Genomic DNA, 17,505 nt, shown 5'->3' with positions numbered 1-17,505 from the left:
AGCTAAGAGATTACCAGATGACTGACTTTAATACCTTCAGTTGCTTCAGTATTAAACAACATGGTGAAATCCTTGCAGTTGCTTTTGCATCACACATAACTCACTCACAAAAATTACCCTGTTTTTAAGTTAGGAATTTTCATCACTCTTGTTTGTAATTAGAATACTATGTTAGGTGAGAATGAGAACATCTTATCCTTTCTTCCAGTCACCAAAAAAGCATGCGGTAGAGTTGGAGTTTTGTAGATTATTATTTTATGCTCTTTAAAAGTTAAATGATCATCGAAGCTATGTTGTTTCTCTGCAACTGGTCACATCACTGCAGGTTAGCTGTACCAGCTGACTGATCAGCGCCATACAAGTTAAATGCGCTGGTAAATGCTTGCAAATCTAATCAAATTCAAGCAAACGCGAAGGAATACAGGGTGTAATGTTTATATCCAGTTTATTCTTATTACGAACACAGTATACTACCAATATGTTTTAAGTAAATAATTTTTTTAAAACTACTGCTAATAATGTAAAATACAGTTAGTGAAATCTAGTCCTATGAGCAATATATAAAGGGCCAAAGAAGAGTCGGATATTGAGAGATTACTGTGAAGGACACGGGCTGCCACATACTCACATAAACATTATCAGGAACTGGCAGTTTGAAAGGGTTCTCATTGTGGGCCTCAATTTGGCCAGCTGGTCGAATTATGCATTATCTAGATCTGTGGCATACTCACATGCAACAGTGGCTCAATGTTGAACTGTGTGGGAATGTGAGGGCAGCATCATCATCATCATCATCAAGTTTCCAGTCATCCACATCTAATGGCCACAATGAATGATTGCTTTGATGTTGACCAAATAATGGACTCCCTGCAACATTGTGTGTCATCCCGCACCATTATGTGGATACTAGCAGCAGGTGTACTACAGAATTACAGTTCCACGTATTTGCTGCTGTTACAACAACAACAACATAAAATGCTGCATTTGGTGTGGTCACCTGACTAGGAAGCACGGACTGCTGATTAATGGTACCACATTGTAATTAGCAGTTAATCACAGTTTTGTATTACCCTGGATGATCTTCATCAATGAGTATGGCAGCAACGTGGGGAGAGTTTCCATTCTTCCAATGTTTTAAAGAGGCACAACAGTGTTACCTCTAGTGTCACAAAGTGGGGAGCCATTACTTCAGGTCACAGTTGGTAGTGACTGAGTTAGCTCCAATAGCAGAACAGTACAACACTGACGTCTTGCATTCTCACATGCAACCTATACTGCAACAACATTACGGTGGGATTTTTCAATAGGACAATGCTCATCCACACACGGTTTATGTCTCTATGAAATGTGTGAGGGATGCTGAGATATTCTTGTGACCAGCAAGATCCCCTGATATGTCACTGATAAAACACATGGGACCAGCTCAACCGTCTACTCCATCCCAGCACCACAAAGAGGATATTGAGCACGAGTTCGTCAGCTGTGGATCAGCCTGCCTCTGGAGAAAACATGATGACTTCCCAACCAAATCGGTGAATTCATCCGGGCTAGAAGGGATGCAACAGCATACTGATAAGTGAACTCAGTGTCAAATTCTTTATAAATTTGACTCAATTTTGTATGCACTTAAAAAAATATCACATAAACTCTCAACCTGCGAAGTTTCGTTTTGCTTCTGGGTGCTTCAATTTTTTGTCAGGCAGTTTATGTAGTCAGTAGGCTTATGCCTATGCAGCATTCACATTCTGCCTTTAAACTTCTTTAATGTCTGACTCTACAGTTTTAATTTTGCACCAACAGCTCTCAGTTGTCATGGCGTAATGAATTCTTGTAGCCTTACTGATGCAATTCTTCTGCAGTGTAGTCTGTAGTGAAATTGTGTTTGTCATCATCAACTGCAAAGATAGTCACACTTCTTGAAGGTAAGCAATGGTGAACACATTTCTCTTCACAAGTTTAACATATTCTTACTGGTATTTCCTTTTTATTCAGAAAACCCACCATATAGAATGACATGTTCCTTGTTGTGACTTGGCAAGACAACCAAGCCACTATGAGATAGCCGAAAGGCACGCGTTGAAGCTCACGCAGGCTGGCGTGAGGTCTGGAACAGTTAAAGGAGTTGAGTCTAGTAAAAAAACGTACGTAGCTTCTGGAATACTTAACTTTAATCCATAATTGGTGAACATCGCTCTTGATGGTACATGCATCACAAGATAAATAGCAAATGATAAAGGCGCCTTGCTAGGTCGTAGCAAATGACGTAGCTGAAGGCTATGCTAACTATCGTCTCGGCAAATGAGAGCGTAATTTGTAAGTGAACCATCGCTAGCAAAGTCGGCTGTACAACTGGGGTCGAGTGCTAGGAAGTGTCTCTAGACCTGCCGTGTGGATACTAACGGACCGCGGCCAATTTAAAGGCTATCACCTAGCAAGTGTGGTGTCTGGCGGTGACACCACATTCCTTACTGCTACTTCTTCCAAATTTGTACATATTTCCTCTCATAATTTTTGTTTTATCACTTTCAGATACTGAATCAGAACTTCCAAATCTGAGTGTTCAAGTTCCAAGTGTTCATTTTATGTAAGTCTTCCTTAGACCAAACTTACAATTTGGTGAGACTTTTCGGATATTTTCATTTGTGTGAGCCTGTCTATCTTACCAGACAGCATAAAAACTGAGGTGCTGGGTTTAATAATATATGCTCAATAATCTGCACTAACCTGCCCACGGCGAAATAATCCCTTCTCACTGGATGGTTGTACCTCGAGAGCTTTGTTACACTGTTCACGTGCTTCAAAGTGTTCCTCAAGCTTGAGGTAACACATGGCAAGATTTAAGTGTCCAGCCAGTAGAAGTGATTTTCGTTCTGGTTCCTTCTCTTCTTCAAAGCCTGAAATAAAATAGAGATAATATGGGCATAGTGCAACCACAAATGTTTTTACAGTGCTATAAGATATCAAGCACAGATCAATACCGTGGGGAAAATTATTTATGAGACCACAAACCTTCATGCACTCGACAACAACAAAAAGAATTAGTTTATGAAATTAGTGTTAAGCACGCATTTTTATCATAAGTAACTGTGTGCTGGACAAGTGCTTTGAGCTTAATAAACAGAAAGCACCAACCTTCTCCTACACGAAATTTTGCTTTCCATTTAGAAAAACAAGACTTTTGGTCAAACAAGCAGAAAAGCAAATTACAAAACTTTATCTAAAGGTATTCTTTCAAATTTAACAAATTAAAACATTATTAATTTACTTTGCAACATTTAGGGGCCTGGAAATTTAGCTAGCCTACTTATTTTTGGGCAAAATCAGCATCTGTGAATGATCAGACATATAGTTTCAAAAAGTTGGCCTGCTATATGCCCGAAGACAAAACCGATAGCAAACTCACAGTGATTGAAGATAAAAAAATAATAGAGAATAAATAGTTTTTATTCTCCATAAAAGTGGAATGTTTGCTTTAGTGAAAATTTCAACAGTTACCACCCCCCTTACAGAGGGACCACACTTCCTTACAATTTTCCCAATAAATCGAAGTCAACCATTTGCCTTCCCTACTACTGGCCTTATGTGATCATTCTGTTTCATATCATTTTGCTATGTTATGCCTGGATATGTAATCTACATAACTGTGTCCAGAAGCACACTCTGAATGCTCTATTCAAACATTGTTTCTCTTTCTTATTGACATCAACTTGCATCTTCATATATTTAGAACAAGTTGTAATTCATCACATCAATTAGAAATTTTGTCAAAGTCATCTTGTACCCCTCTACAATCAGTCGACAACACAGTTTCATCAGCAAACAGCCTATCCATTAGAACACTTATGCATATTGAGAACAAGATGCCTGTTACACTTCGTTGGGGCACCGCTGATGATACCATCATCTCTGATGAACACTCGCCATTGGAGGACTATGTAATGGATTCTATAACTTCAAAAGTCTTTGAGCCAGTCAAATAACTGGGAACCTATTCCATACGCTCAGGTCTTCTTTAACAGAGGGGCACTGTGTCAAACACTTTTCAGAAATCTATAAATATGGAATCTGCCTGCATCCCATAAATCCACGGTTCCCAGGAAATCATGCGAGAAAATGGCACAGTGAGTTTCGTCCAAGTATGCTTTCTAAATCCGTCCTTACCTGTGGACAGAACCTTTTCCATCTCAAGCAAATTTATTACATTTGAACTGCGAATATGTTAATAAAGTCTGCACAGAATCAATGTTAAGGTTATTTATCTGCAATTTTGCAGGTCCGTTCTTTGGAGCCAGCTACTTTTTCTTCTAGTTGCTTGGGATTTTGCACAGGGTGAGAAATTTGTGACAAATGACGTACTGTATTCTCTGTAAAACTGAATAGGGGTTCCATCTGGATCCGGCTTATCACAAATGAAATTTTTTCAGGTCGTAGTGACATAATATTTTCTGAGTTCCAAAGCAGAAGAAACCTTTAAACTTCGCAGCACATTAAAACTGTGTGGCAGACCAGGACCAAAGTCTACAACCTGGTCTTTCAAGGGCAGCACTCCTACCGACTGAGCTATCTGGTTAGGACTGGTGACTCTAAACAGTGCACACCCCTGCAAATTGAGTCACCCTGAAAATAATCCTCTTGGCTATGGACAGTCTAGCAAGATACACACCAGAGCTGCTGTGAAGTGAGGGAGCAGGAGGGAGGTGCCAACAGTAGTGACACTACGAACACAGGCAATGGTCACAGCTCGGTAAAGACACAGTCTATAAAATCTGTGTGTCCAGATTCCAATTCCTGCCTGGCATGCAGTTCTAATCTGTCAGCAAGTTTCAAAACCGTACACACACTGCTGCAGAGTGAAAGACTCATTCTTGAAGAAATCTCATTCTGAGCTGTCTCCAACCGGGAATTTTATTGTTTTCATCTTCCTTTTGTGATAATTCTTTAAGTGAAAAATTTAAATCTTACAGACATGTAGCACTAACTTATTAAAGCATTTAGGGGTTTAATAATAATTATTTTAAATTTAGAGTGCACAACATCTGGATTGTTAGTGCCAATATTGTTTCAATGGGGAGGTGATTAATTACACGATCTAAAATGGTACAGATAGGTACAGTTATACAGGCACACCCCAAAAACTTCTACGAACAGTAAGTGTCATTTACACTTACAGGTTACCCAAATCTAAGAAACTGCAGGTGTCCAAGACCGGTGTCAAATTCAGAGGCTACTTGAAACAACTCTGTTTTACTTTGGTGGCTAGAGAAAAGTAAGCCACACACAGACTTCGCTGACCACAGCTCATTGTCCATCATTTCCAATTACTCATCCTTCAAATGATGTGCGGCCTCATGCAGTAAGTGAGACTACCACATATGGGGGAATTGTATACTGTACCGCAGTAAGCAATGTGAGACCGTACTCAGTACCCACATTTGCTAGTCCATTTCTCCAAATTCCTGTATGGCCAGGAATCTGGCTTACTTTCACCTTGTCCTCCGATGTTACAGGCAAAGGAGAGTACTCTGTATCGAATGAACCGATTTCTGGACCCCAGCACAGAACTCAGTCAGGTACTACAGGCACCTCAAGCAGTGTTAGTCCCCTACAGCAGACAGTGTTTGTGTGCTTCACCTGCATAGGTCTCCTAGGACCTGTGGCTATGACAATTCAAGATTTTTAGAGGTTTAAAAGCCTCAATTTCTTAAATTCCCTTCCAAGTGGCAACATACCATATCATAACTAAAAGAATGGTCACAGATCCTACCTAACACTTATCATACTCAACGCTGCAAAATGGGTTAATTAAGAATGTGTAGAAAAAAACTTTAAATCGACATGCAATCATTTCTCTGTGAGCACCGAAAGCTTTTACTCTGATGCAATTTTGTCTCCAATCAGTATGCTGCTATTGCAATAGTGGATGTAAGGTAACAGTTAAGAAACTCATTTTTTGTAATGTATATTGCGCTGGCCTTTGACAATGGACATAATATGACTGACAGCAATAGCAAAGATAGAAGCATTGGGGATCCCTCGAGGGGAACTACTGTGCAACTCCAACTAGTCTTTACATACTGTAGGCCTTACTGCATAGTTGCCAATGAGGTACTGTCTGCAGCAGAGTCACGTTATTGATCGTAGAATGACATCATCTGAACTAAAACTGAAAGGGAAATTTAAGACGTCAGTTTGTGATCCAATCCAATGTCATTGTTATACAGCTACTGAGCACAACACCAAGATGACCAGCAACACAACACATTGACAATGACAGAAGTGTTAGGGAGACTTTTTTTCTCCAAATGTCTAGCAAGTTTCCTCTCAACAGGATGAAAACAATCAGTTATTGACAACATACATAAAAGACAGTTGTAATTGGCAAGCTTTCAGAGCCAGTGACTCCTCCTTCAGGCAGAAAGGTTGAGCGGGAAGGAAGAGGGATGAAGGAAAAGTAATGAAGAGGTCTAGGAAAAGGGGTAGATTTGGGCAAAGTCACCCAGAACCGCAGGTCAGGGGAGACTTACCGTACAGGATGAGAAGGAAAGACTGATTGTTGGGGATTGCATTGGACGAAATTTGAAAACCTGAGAGCTTAAAGGTGGAAGACAAAGTAATACGCAGACAGAGATTACTGCTTAAATCTCATGCAAGAGCTAATATGAGTGAAAAACTAAGTGCATTGTATGTAACAGAGGTGGGAAGGAGGCGGTGAAAAATAGACGGGAAAGACAATGAAAGATGTAGAAAACTGTACGTCACAGTGAAGAAATGTTGAGATGGAAAAAATTAAAATAAATTAAGGCCAGGAGCCCTATTCTGTATCTTTCCATCATTCTGCCAATTGGTTTGGTACGCAAGCACACCGAACGGTCTTATTTTCGAAGGAGAGCCCCAACATTATTCTGTAACCATTTCGGAAGCGATGCCAAAAGGTTCTAGCAAACCTAAACGCTCAGTTCTCCTCGCGCCAACCAATCATTTTTTCTGTTTTCCGTTGTTCCTTAGTTGCTTCAAAATTCATGGAGGTATGTTCGGTCTATGCAACTAATTGAAGGCAGTATGTTTATTGCAATATGCATTTTGCCTCTTTTATTCATGATGATGATTCACAAATAAAAGAAGCAAAACAAGTATGGGAATAAACTGCCTTCAATCAGTTGCATACACGGGACACATCTCCACAAACCCGAAAAACTGTTTAAGAGATTGTCAAAGAATAAGATGCACAGAATGTGGTTGTAACTTGTTCCTAGGGATCCAAATGATGAAGTAGCCTACTTCCCTATATGATGCATTACCGATTCTGTTCTGAAAAACAAAATTTTAAAAATGCATTTTCGAGAGCAGGTGGTGAGTGCAGCTATAGACGTTCGTTGTAGTTTATAACATGCATCTGATGAATCAAAATGTTTCATATATGGTGGTACGGTCTGAAAATATTGGGGCATGAATCTTTCATCTCTGTCTACTGTTTTACAGGATTTGATCACAGATAAATATTTGTGACAAGCTAGAGTATAAAGACGATTGCTGCTAGTTTCATTCACAGTAATTTAAGTTGTGCTCTTAGATTCCTGTCTGACCACACTCTTGGAAATTGCTATGTATTCAGAAAAAAATAATGAATTATTTGTGACAACGAAAAAGTATACATGTCACATAAATTTTATCTTTCATTTCTCAAACACATGGAAGTCATGAAATCGAAGATAATCATTACTGAGAAAGCGCACTCTTACTTGTAAATAACGAATATTTGAGAAAAACACTTAACTTTGTTAATATTCAAAGTCTCAGAATGTGTTACAAACATTACAAACACGAAGAGAGAGAGAGGGGGGGGATTGTGCCCATCAGTGTGCGAACAGATGAACTTGTAGTTTGTTGCCCTACCAAATTCGCTACTACAACTCATGTGCTTACAGGGCTTGATTCCACATAATTCCAGTCGAGAGGGACGCAGGCTGACTTTTTTGCGGAATGATGCAAGCATAAGCCATAAATGCACGAAATTTTGGAATGTCCCCTAACACGTTTAACAAAATTCCTTTGCATTGTTACTTAAACGTTTTAAACCCATTTCGATCATTAATAAGCAAGTCATTTGCGGAAAAAAGTATGCCAAGTCACTAGTAACTTCTGCTAACCCTCATGTGATATACGTAAGCAGAGCCAACCTTTTGAAATTCAATGATTTTTTAATCTCTTAATTACGTAAAAACAACAGGTATTTTGTGAGAATATTGACCGAAACTATTTTTTTATGTTATAATCATTCACAGAAACAACAATACAAACCATATTAATAACAAAGGAAAACAGTCCGTTATGAACTCACTTTCCACCCAGACACGTCCTGGTGGTTCTTCAGTAACACAATCACTAAATCTGAAGCGAAAACCACTCAATTTTTAAAATAACCAACTCTAGGTGTAAATAAACCACAATGAACCGAACAAGAGGGCCATATCGAAATCCAAAACCTCTCGGTACAGTTAACGAAAAATCACCAGGAGGACCGATCGGTAACAGGTCTCAGAAGCTTACTGAGTAGGAACTTCAGATAAAGAACTGAAAATGACGTCACTACCAAGGCTAACCTACTGCACCGATCAGTATGAATGATACAGAATAGGGCTCCAGGTGGGTGGCAGGAACCAAGGACATGTTGTTGTGCTAGTTCCCACCTGCGGAGTTCTCGGAAACTGGTGTCAGGTGCCAAGGTAATGAATGTCATGTTGTAGAGCATGCTCTGCAACAGAATATTGCGAGTTGCCAATATACACCCTCTGCCTCTGGCCATTCATCCTAATCAATTAGCACTGATTAGGATGAATGGGCAGAGGCAGAGGGAGTACACTGGCGACTCGCAATATCGTGTTACATCACATTAAAGATGTCTCCAAAATGCACCACTTTTAGTGTAGTTTGTTGAACATGTTACCAGTTCATATTGTGATATCTTCAGCCTCATGGTACATTGCAATTATCAACGAAGTGATAAGGGCGAGGGAACCCTAACAAGAACTCCCTCACAATGCAACTATAAAAAGAAACTTGCTAATAAACACATTTTACTCCTCAAATGCCATCAGCAAGCAAAGAAATTCCCCAACTGATGGTAACGGCACATTCTGTGTCTTTTTTTTTTTCTCTAATTATTCATACAACTCATGCTAGGTGGTGATGTTTCACCATATTCTCGTGCACTCTACTGAGACATTTGTAAACTTGGTGTGTCTTTCGTATGTAAATAGAACTGCCAATGCGAGAAACAATAAAGTACCTTTAACAGTATTAAAACATCAATTAATGATGCACCAATGCATAATTAGATGTACAGATTTGAGAGTGAAAGTTGTCACTATGCAGACTGTCTTTCAATGCAAACAGAAGAATGTGAAAATCAAGTGGAGACTGGTAGTACATCCTCAGGCTATGCAAACTGAGTCTTCTGGAAGCCCATAAAATCTGTAGTCCATATAACCTATGACCCCAACCTCTAAGAGCTAACTGGAATTTTGAGGCATAGCTACTACCTGTCCAAACAAAAGAGTCACTCGAGATGAACAATTCCAAAATAGTTGCTGTTATTATTTAAGCCTGTGTCCAGCTGATATTTAAGTCTGTATCCCTCTCACAGCCTTTAACTATGAGCCATGCCTGATCAGGATGTAGCAGTTTTTCCACAAAGTGGTGACTTTCCTTCAGCTGGCATAATCATAATCACTAACATTATTAAGCTATATAGTAAAAGCTAACCATTGATACAGTGAACATCTTAATGAGTTGTTTCTCTCTTGTTAATGTATATGTTGGTTCATTCAAATTTGTCTCTGATGGGATCTAAAGAATGCAATAAATGCCTGCCCACTGTTTTGTCATACCATGCTTTTGGTAAAAAGATATTGCTGAAGACGACTTTCTTGTTTCCAAAAAACAAATTCATAGCTGAAAGGCAACCACTAATGACACCGAAGAACATTCCAAACGAAGCTCCCCAACCTGCACAGTGAGGTGGAGCCTCACTGGGAAAGTCATGTGAATAGAGGAGGAGAGTACACACAAAATAAAATTATTATTTAAAAATGTTTGGCTAGTATTTGAATAAATTTTGTGTATTGGCTGACTGAGTTCCTAAATGTTATAATGAATACAGCATGTTCTAATTAACTGCCAAGAAGCATAATATTCCCTATTTTCAGAAATGAAAGTGGCGCAGTTAAATATTTAACTACAGTAAGTTCACCTTCTGCTTTATAAAATTATGTTTTTGAAAAAAGTCAAGCGAGCAACATTTCAGCTAACCAGTGTGGCTTTGTTAAAGAGTGCACTGCAACTGACCTCATATTTTCTCTGTATCAGTTCTCTCAAACACAAAGAGAAGACCATATCATAAAGAATGGTAGAGTTGAAGATGACAGAACAAAATCCAGTTTGAGCTTTTGCTCTAACAACAGTTCGGACAGTCACTGAGCACAGAAACAATGGACAATCAAAGTCTGGATATCAGGACAGGGACTGGACAATGAGCCCTCTCAATCTAGGTCCAGATTCTCAACTACTGCACTATCTAACTTCACATACTGTTAAAACACAAAACACTGCTCTTCTAGATTGGGAATAAATCATCTAACCAAGCTCTACACCACATAATCTGGTGGGATCTACAGGACAATGCACCCCATCTCTTAACTGATTGGGGTTGAATGTTTTACAAGAAAATCAACACCCATGTACACATCAAGGGTCGTCATTAGTCACCACCACCACCACCACAACCAGCATTTTCATCTACTTATGTACCTGGAAACTCTTCCATTTGTGAAATATTTTAAATTAAAGATTGAAATTTACGAGACTTCTTGCCACATCAGTTCAATGTAAAACCTCGAGCTTTCACCCTGAACTGACGCGGCAAGAAATGTGAGAATGTTTTGTACACCAGTGCAGTTGCGAAAGGCTTCGCTCTCATTGAAATTTACCGACTACAGTTGACTGTGTTTCCATCTACAAAGTGATGGAATGTTGGGCAACAACATTAGACACTGAAAGGCACATCTATATTATGAAATTCATTGTTCCACACCCATACTCAACTACATACAATAAAACTTTACTTACCTCTCATAAAAAATTGGATTATTACACAAACATTATTTTGCTTAAGTCTGTTTCCTGACAGATCCTTGCAGATATTGAGCCACTGAACATGAATCTAGCACTTATTATTCTATAGTGTTTGTATTTTGACTGATACTGATTGTTTTACTATCTGAAAATAGACTTCAGAGAAAGAAGTTGTATGTGTTGACTGCAACATCCGCTATATGGCAGTGAGTTTGTGTATTAGATTAGATTAGATTAGATTAATACTTGTTCCATAGATCATGAATACGACACTTCGTAATGATGTGGAACGTGTCAGATTAACAAAATATGTCTGTACAAGATATTACATTACACAAAATATTGCAGGACACTAATGTTTAGGTTGTTTTTTTCTCCCTTAATTTATATTTAAAAATTCAGCCAATGAGTAGAAGGAGTTGTCATCTAGAAATTCTTTCAATTTATTTTTAAATGTTAGTTGGCTATCTGTCAGGCTTTTGATGCTGTTTGGTAGGTGACCAAAGACTTTTGTGGCAGCATAATTTACCCCTTTCTGTGCCAAAGTCGGATTTAACCCTGCATAGTGAAGATCATTCTTTCTCCTGGTGTTATAGCTATGCACACTGCTATTACTTTTGAACTGGGTTGGATTATTAACAACAAATTTCATAAGTGAATATATATACTGTGAGGATCCCTAGATCATTAAATAGATGTCTGCAAAGTGACCGTGGGTGGGCTCCAGCAATTATTCTGATTACACATTTTTGAGCAATGAATACTTTTCTACTCAACGATGAATTACCCCAGAATATGATGCCATATGAAAGCAGTGAATGAAAGTAGGCATAGTAAGCTAATTTACTGAGATTCTTATCACCAAAATTTGCAATAACCCTAATAGCATATGTAGCTGAACTCAGACGTTTCAGCAGACCATCAATGTGTTGCTTCCAGTTTAACCTCTCATCAATGGACACACCTAAAAAGTTTGAAAATTCTACCTTAGCTACAGACTTCTGTTCAAAGTCTATATTTATTACTGGAGTTGTGCCATTTACTGTACGGAACTGTATATACTGTGTTTTATCAAAATTTAAAGACAGTCCGTTTGCTGAGAACCACTTAATAATTTTGTGAAAAACATCATTTACAATTACATCACTTTGTTCTTGGTTTTTGGATGTTATTGCTATACCTGTATCATGAGCAAAAAGAACTAACTTTGCATCTTCATCTATGTGGAATGGTAAGTCATTAATGTATATCAAGAACAGTAAAGGACCTAAGATCGAACCCTGTGGGACCCCGTACTTGATTTAAATAGTTGGTCATATTACACATTCATCATATTAATTTCTTTGCAGGTGAGTGTTTTATAGCCTGGCCACACTTTCAAAAAAGTTTGACAAAGAGACACACTGTAACATCTTATTAGCTGAGATAGCATATAACATACGAGTAAAGCTATTCATTACTTTCTGTTTATCTTTGATTGAGCTTGCAATTGTCACCACAAACATAAGCACATTTAATCTTTATTTCACAATGCAAATTACAGGCAGACTCTTTCTGCTATGTGTGCGGCTCTTATATTCGACCAAAATAAGTTATAAACCATATTATCCCTGGAAATATGTTCTGTTCTCTTTGGAAAGCTAATTTTGGTTTGGCCATAACAGATCTCGATAAACGATGGGTGTCACATGTAACATGTGGTAACTGTCTATTTACATTGGAACAATGTTTGCCTAGTAGAAGAAAAAGTATGACATCCACTATGCCAAGAGTGTGGAGGAAACCCAGTAACCATCATAATTATTGCTATTTTTGTATGGTGGACTTTAAACATTTCAAGAAGGGCAAGAGCTGACATCAGCTGCAGTATCCTGTCATACCGTCCTCCAGAGCATCAACCTCGCATGATGAAATTCTGACGATTCCTTCACCTTCAGCTGAAATAGTGTATGCCGCAACAACAAACGACACAAATAGTCCAGATTAATATTTTAGCGACAGTGGCACAAAGGAACCTCATTTGCTGAATCAGCAGGAGTTACATGATTTAATCAGAGATTATATCTGTCCAAAAGTAAGTCTAAATTTTTAGTTTCACAACTCAATCCTTCAACTGCTACAAAGTCGCTCACTGCTTTCTGTGGAGAACGCAGCTTTGTTGTTGCACTATACAGTTGGCCATGCTGCGAGACCTCCTTCCAGCCATTACCTGTATACTGGTTCTGTCACATGGACTGGTTTTTCTCTGCTGAGCAGTTCTGGAATGCTGGGGATGATGATTTCATCTGACACTCTGGGTTTTGCCGCCACAAATATAAAATAATTATAGCTACTCTAACAACTTAAATTTTTCACAATAAAACTCCTATAGAAATGAATCACTGCATAGATAAACATGCAGGAATGTTAATATTGTGTCATGTCTCAGATTTACACCTTTCTTGGGAGTTTTTACTAGGTTGTTAGAAGCCTACGATGAATGCAAAGTGTCATTTTCGAGTCATGTCAGTAACTTCAGTGTTCTTTCACAGTTTCTTTTCCATAAACCTGCTGTCATATTTCTCCAGCAGGGACACGACTTCCTCAAATCCTGCCCTGAAATGAGATCCATCCTTCATGAAATTCTCCCCACTCCACCAAGAGTGTCTTTCCGCCGTCTACCTAACCTTCGTAACCTCTTAGTTCATCCCTATGAAATCCCCAAACCACCTTCCCTACCCTCTGGCTCCTACCCTTGTAACCGCCCCCGGTGTAAAACCTGTCCCATGCACCCTCCCACCACCACTTACTCCAGTCCTGTAACCCGGAAGGTGTACACGATCAAAGGCAGAGCCACGTGTGAAAGCACCCACGTGATTTACCAACTGACCTGCCTACACTGTGAAGCTTTCTATGTGGGAATGACCAGCAACAAACTGTCCATTCGCATGAATGGACACAGGCAGACAGTGTTTGTTGGTAATGAGCATCACCCTGTGGCTAAATATGCCTTGGTGCACGGCCAGCACATCTTGGCACAGTGTTACACCGTCCGGGTTATCTGGATACTTCCCATTAACACCAACCTGTCAGAACTCCGGAGATGGGAACTTGCCCTTCAGTATATCCTCTCTTTTCGTTACCCGCCAGGCCTCAACCTCCGCTAATTTCAAGTTGCCGCCACTCATACCTCACCTGTCATTCAACAACATCTTTGCCTATGTACTTCCGCCTCGACTGACATCTCTGCCCAAACTCTTTGCCTTTACAAATGTCTGCTTGTGTATGTGCGGATGGATATGTGTATGTATGCGAGTGTATACCCGTCCTCTTTTCCCCCTAAGGTAAGTCTTTCTGCTCCCGGGATTGGAATGACTCCTTACCCCTCTCCCTTAAAACCCACATCCTTTCGTCTTTCCCTCTCCGATGTGGGTTTTAAGGGAGAGGGTAAGGTGTCATTCCAATCCCGGGAGCAGAAAGACTTACCTTAGGGGGAAAAAAGACAGGTATACACTCGCACACACACACATATCCATCCGCACATACACAGACACAAGCAGACATTTGTAAAGGCAAAGAGTTTGGGCAGAGATGTCAGTTGAGGCGGAAGTACAGAGGCAAAGATGTTGAAAGACAGGTGAGGTATGAGTGGCGGCAGCTTGAAATTAGCGGAGGTTGAGGCCTGGCGGATAACGAGAAGAGAGGATATACTGCAGGACAAGTTCCCATCTGACAGGTTGGTGTTAGTGGGAAGTATCCAGATAACCCGGACGGTGTAACACTGTGCCAAGATGTGCTGGCCGTGCACCAAGGCATGTTTAGCCACAGGGTGATCCTCATTACCAACAAACACTGTCTGCCTGTGTCCATTCATGCGAATGGACAGTTTGTTGCTGGTCATTCCCACATAGAAAGCTTCACAGTGTAGGCAGGTCAGTTGGTAAATCACGTGGGTGCTTTCACACGTGGCTCTGCCTTTGATCGTGTACACCTTCCGGGTTACAGGACTGGAGTAGGTGGTGGTGGGAGGGTGCATTGGACAGGTTTTACACCGGGGGCGGTTACAAGGGTAGGAGCCAGAGGGTAAGGAAGGTGGTTTGAGGATTTCATAGGGATGAACTAAGAAGTTACGAAGGTTAGGTGGACGGCGGAAAGACACTCTTGGTGGAGTGGGGAGGATTTCATGAAGGATGGATCTCATTTCAGGGCAGGATTTGAGGAAGTCGTATCCCTGCTGGAGAGATCGTCCCGGAAAGTATCCTATCACAAGTGGGGCACTTTTGTGGTTCTTCTGTGGGAGGTTCTGGATTTGAGGGGACGAGCAAGTGGCTCTGGTTATTTGCTTCTGTACCAGGTCGGGAGGGTAGTTGCGGGATGTGAAAGCTGTTTTCAGGTTGTTGGTGTAATGGTTTAGGGATTCCGGACTGGAGCAGATTCGTTTGCCACGAAGACCTAGGGTGTAGGGAAGGGACCGTTTGATGCGGAATGGGTGGCAGCTGTCATAATGGAGGTACTGTTGCTTGTTGGTGGGTTTGATGTGGACGGACATGTGAAGCTGACCATTGGACAGATGGAGGTCAACGTCAAGGAAAGTGGCATGCGATTTGGAGTAGGACCAGGTGAATCGGATGGAACCAAAGGAGTTGAGGTTGGAGAGGAAATTCTGGAGTTCTTTTTCACTGTGAGTCCAGATCATGAAGATGTCATCAATAAATCTGTACCAAACTTTGGGTTGGCAGGCCTGGGTAATGTTTGGTGCAGATTTATTGATGACATCTTCATGATCTGGATCACCCTGTGGCTAAACATGCCTTGGTGCACGGCCAGCACATCTTGGCACAGTGTTACACCGTCCGGGTTATCTGGATACTTCCCACTAACACCAACCTGTTAGAACTCCGGAGATGGGAACTTGTCCTTCAGTATATCCTCTCTTCTCGTTATCCACCAGGCCTCAACCTTCGCTAATTTCAAGTTGCTGCCACTCATAGCTCACACGTCTTTCAACATCTTTGCCTATGTACTTCCGCCTCGACTGACATCTCTGCCCAAACTCTTTGCCTTTACAAATGTCTGCTTGTGTCTGTGTATGTGTGGATGGATATGTGTGTGTGTGTGCGCGAGTGTATACCCGTCCTTTTTTCCCCCTAAGGTAAGTCTTTCTGCTCCCGGGATTGGAATGACTCCTTACCCTCTCCCTTAAAACCCACTTCCTTTCGTCTTTCCCTCTCCTTCCCTCTTTCCTGATGAGGCAACAGTTTGTTGCGAAAGCCTGAATTTTGTGTGTATGTATGTGTCTGTCTGTGTTTCTATCGACCTGCCAGCGCTTTCGTATGGTAAGTCACATCATCTTTGTTTTTAAATATATTTTTCCCGCGTGGAATGTTTCCCTATATATATATATATATATATATATATATATATATATATATATATATATATATATATATATATATATATATTTCAGAACTGTAACAAATCAAGGAAAGGATGAATCTACCAGGATTATCACTCTAATACATCAGCAGTTGTTGGGAACCGAAGTAATAACAGTTTTGTTCAAATTTCTTGATTCTGCTAATGAATTAATGACGCAATTGTAGCAGCTATGCAGGCTGCTAATGAATTACTTACTATCCAGTTTTAACCCTTTCAGACCCTCTAGCTACAATTGTGGACATTTAACTTTTACTGTGTCTTAGTTGCAACTGAAGTATTTTTCTCCAATGGAAACCTGAGGTACACATTTGTGAATGTTCAACCTTTTCACCATGCACAAGTGCTGCCAACTATTGGCCATCACTACGAAAATATCGACAAGTCAATGAAGCACTGCACAGCAGCTCGTGATCACCAGACTATATGGATGTGGTTGGTTCATTGTATTCCACTGTATAATTGAATACTGTTATTGTTATTTTGCATGGCAATTATTGAATGATCATTTTGCTATTTATTACAATACAAAATAATTCTTAATTAGTTATTTTAGTCCATAAAGTGAAGCCAAATGTGAAAGTATGTTTTGAAAATGAGTACATATTTTCACTAAATAATCACCTAAGAGCATAAATAAAGATTTTCCTTACTCCAGAGAAAATTCAGGTCTGAAAGGGCTAAGAATACTATTTGGTGAAAAAATTTGGTTCTTTCACATCCTACAGTATATTTTCGGTCGATAAAGGACTGAATTTCTTTTTGTTCTTCATTATAGTTACTGTGCTACAACAAGTTAAACTGAACAAAATCTTAAGATTTTTGCATAGGTCAAAAACCATTGCATATGGTTCATTTTACATCAGTGACTGTGATGTTTGAAATGCAGATAACATACTGAAATTGTATTTAAAGCTGTGAGCAGAGCTATATATATACACTGTTCTGAAAATATTTGTG

The 17,505-nt window shown here is 39.8% G+C and overlaps 1 protein-coding gene across 3 annotated transcripts in view; it reads right to left on the bottom strand.

Moving 5' to 3' along the window:
• LOC126412783 (peptidyl-prolyl cis-trans isomerase FKBP4-like) overlaps nt 1-17,505 on the bottom strand; it is a 143,953-nt gene that overhangs the window by 44,820 nt on the left and 81,628 nt on the right. For all 3 annotated transcript variants that reach the window (XR_007575341.1, XM_050082553.1, XM_050082554.1), the window contains exon 7: nt 2,725-2,894. Coding sequence is in view for 2 of the 3 variants with exons in the window: in XM_050082553.1 (XP_049938510.1) it covers nt 2,725-2,894 (170 nt within the window). In the remaining variant the exon portion in view is untranslated. The remainder of the gene's footprint in view (nt 1-2,724; nt 2,895-17,505) is intronic.

The sequence above is a fragment of the Schistocerca serialis genome, chromosome 7 (genome assembly GCF_023864345.2).
Source record: "Schistocerca serialis cubense isolate TAMUIC-IGC-003099 chromosome 7, iqSchSeri2.2, whole genome shotgun sequence".
NCBI classification, from domain to species: domain Eukaryota; kingdom Metazoa; phylum Arthropoda; class Insecta; order Orthoptera; family Acrididae; genus Schistocerca; species Schistocerca serialis.
Note: the sequence above shows the minus strand (reverse complement) of the source record. Positions and strands in the feature narration are given on the sequence as shown.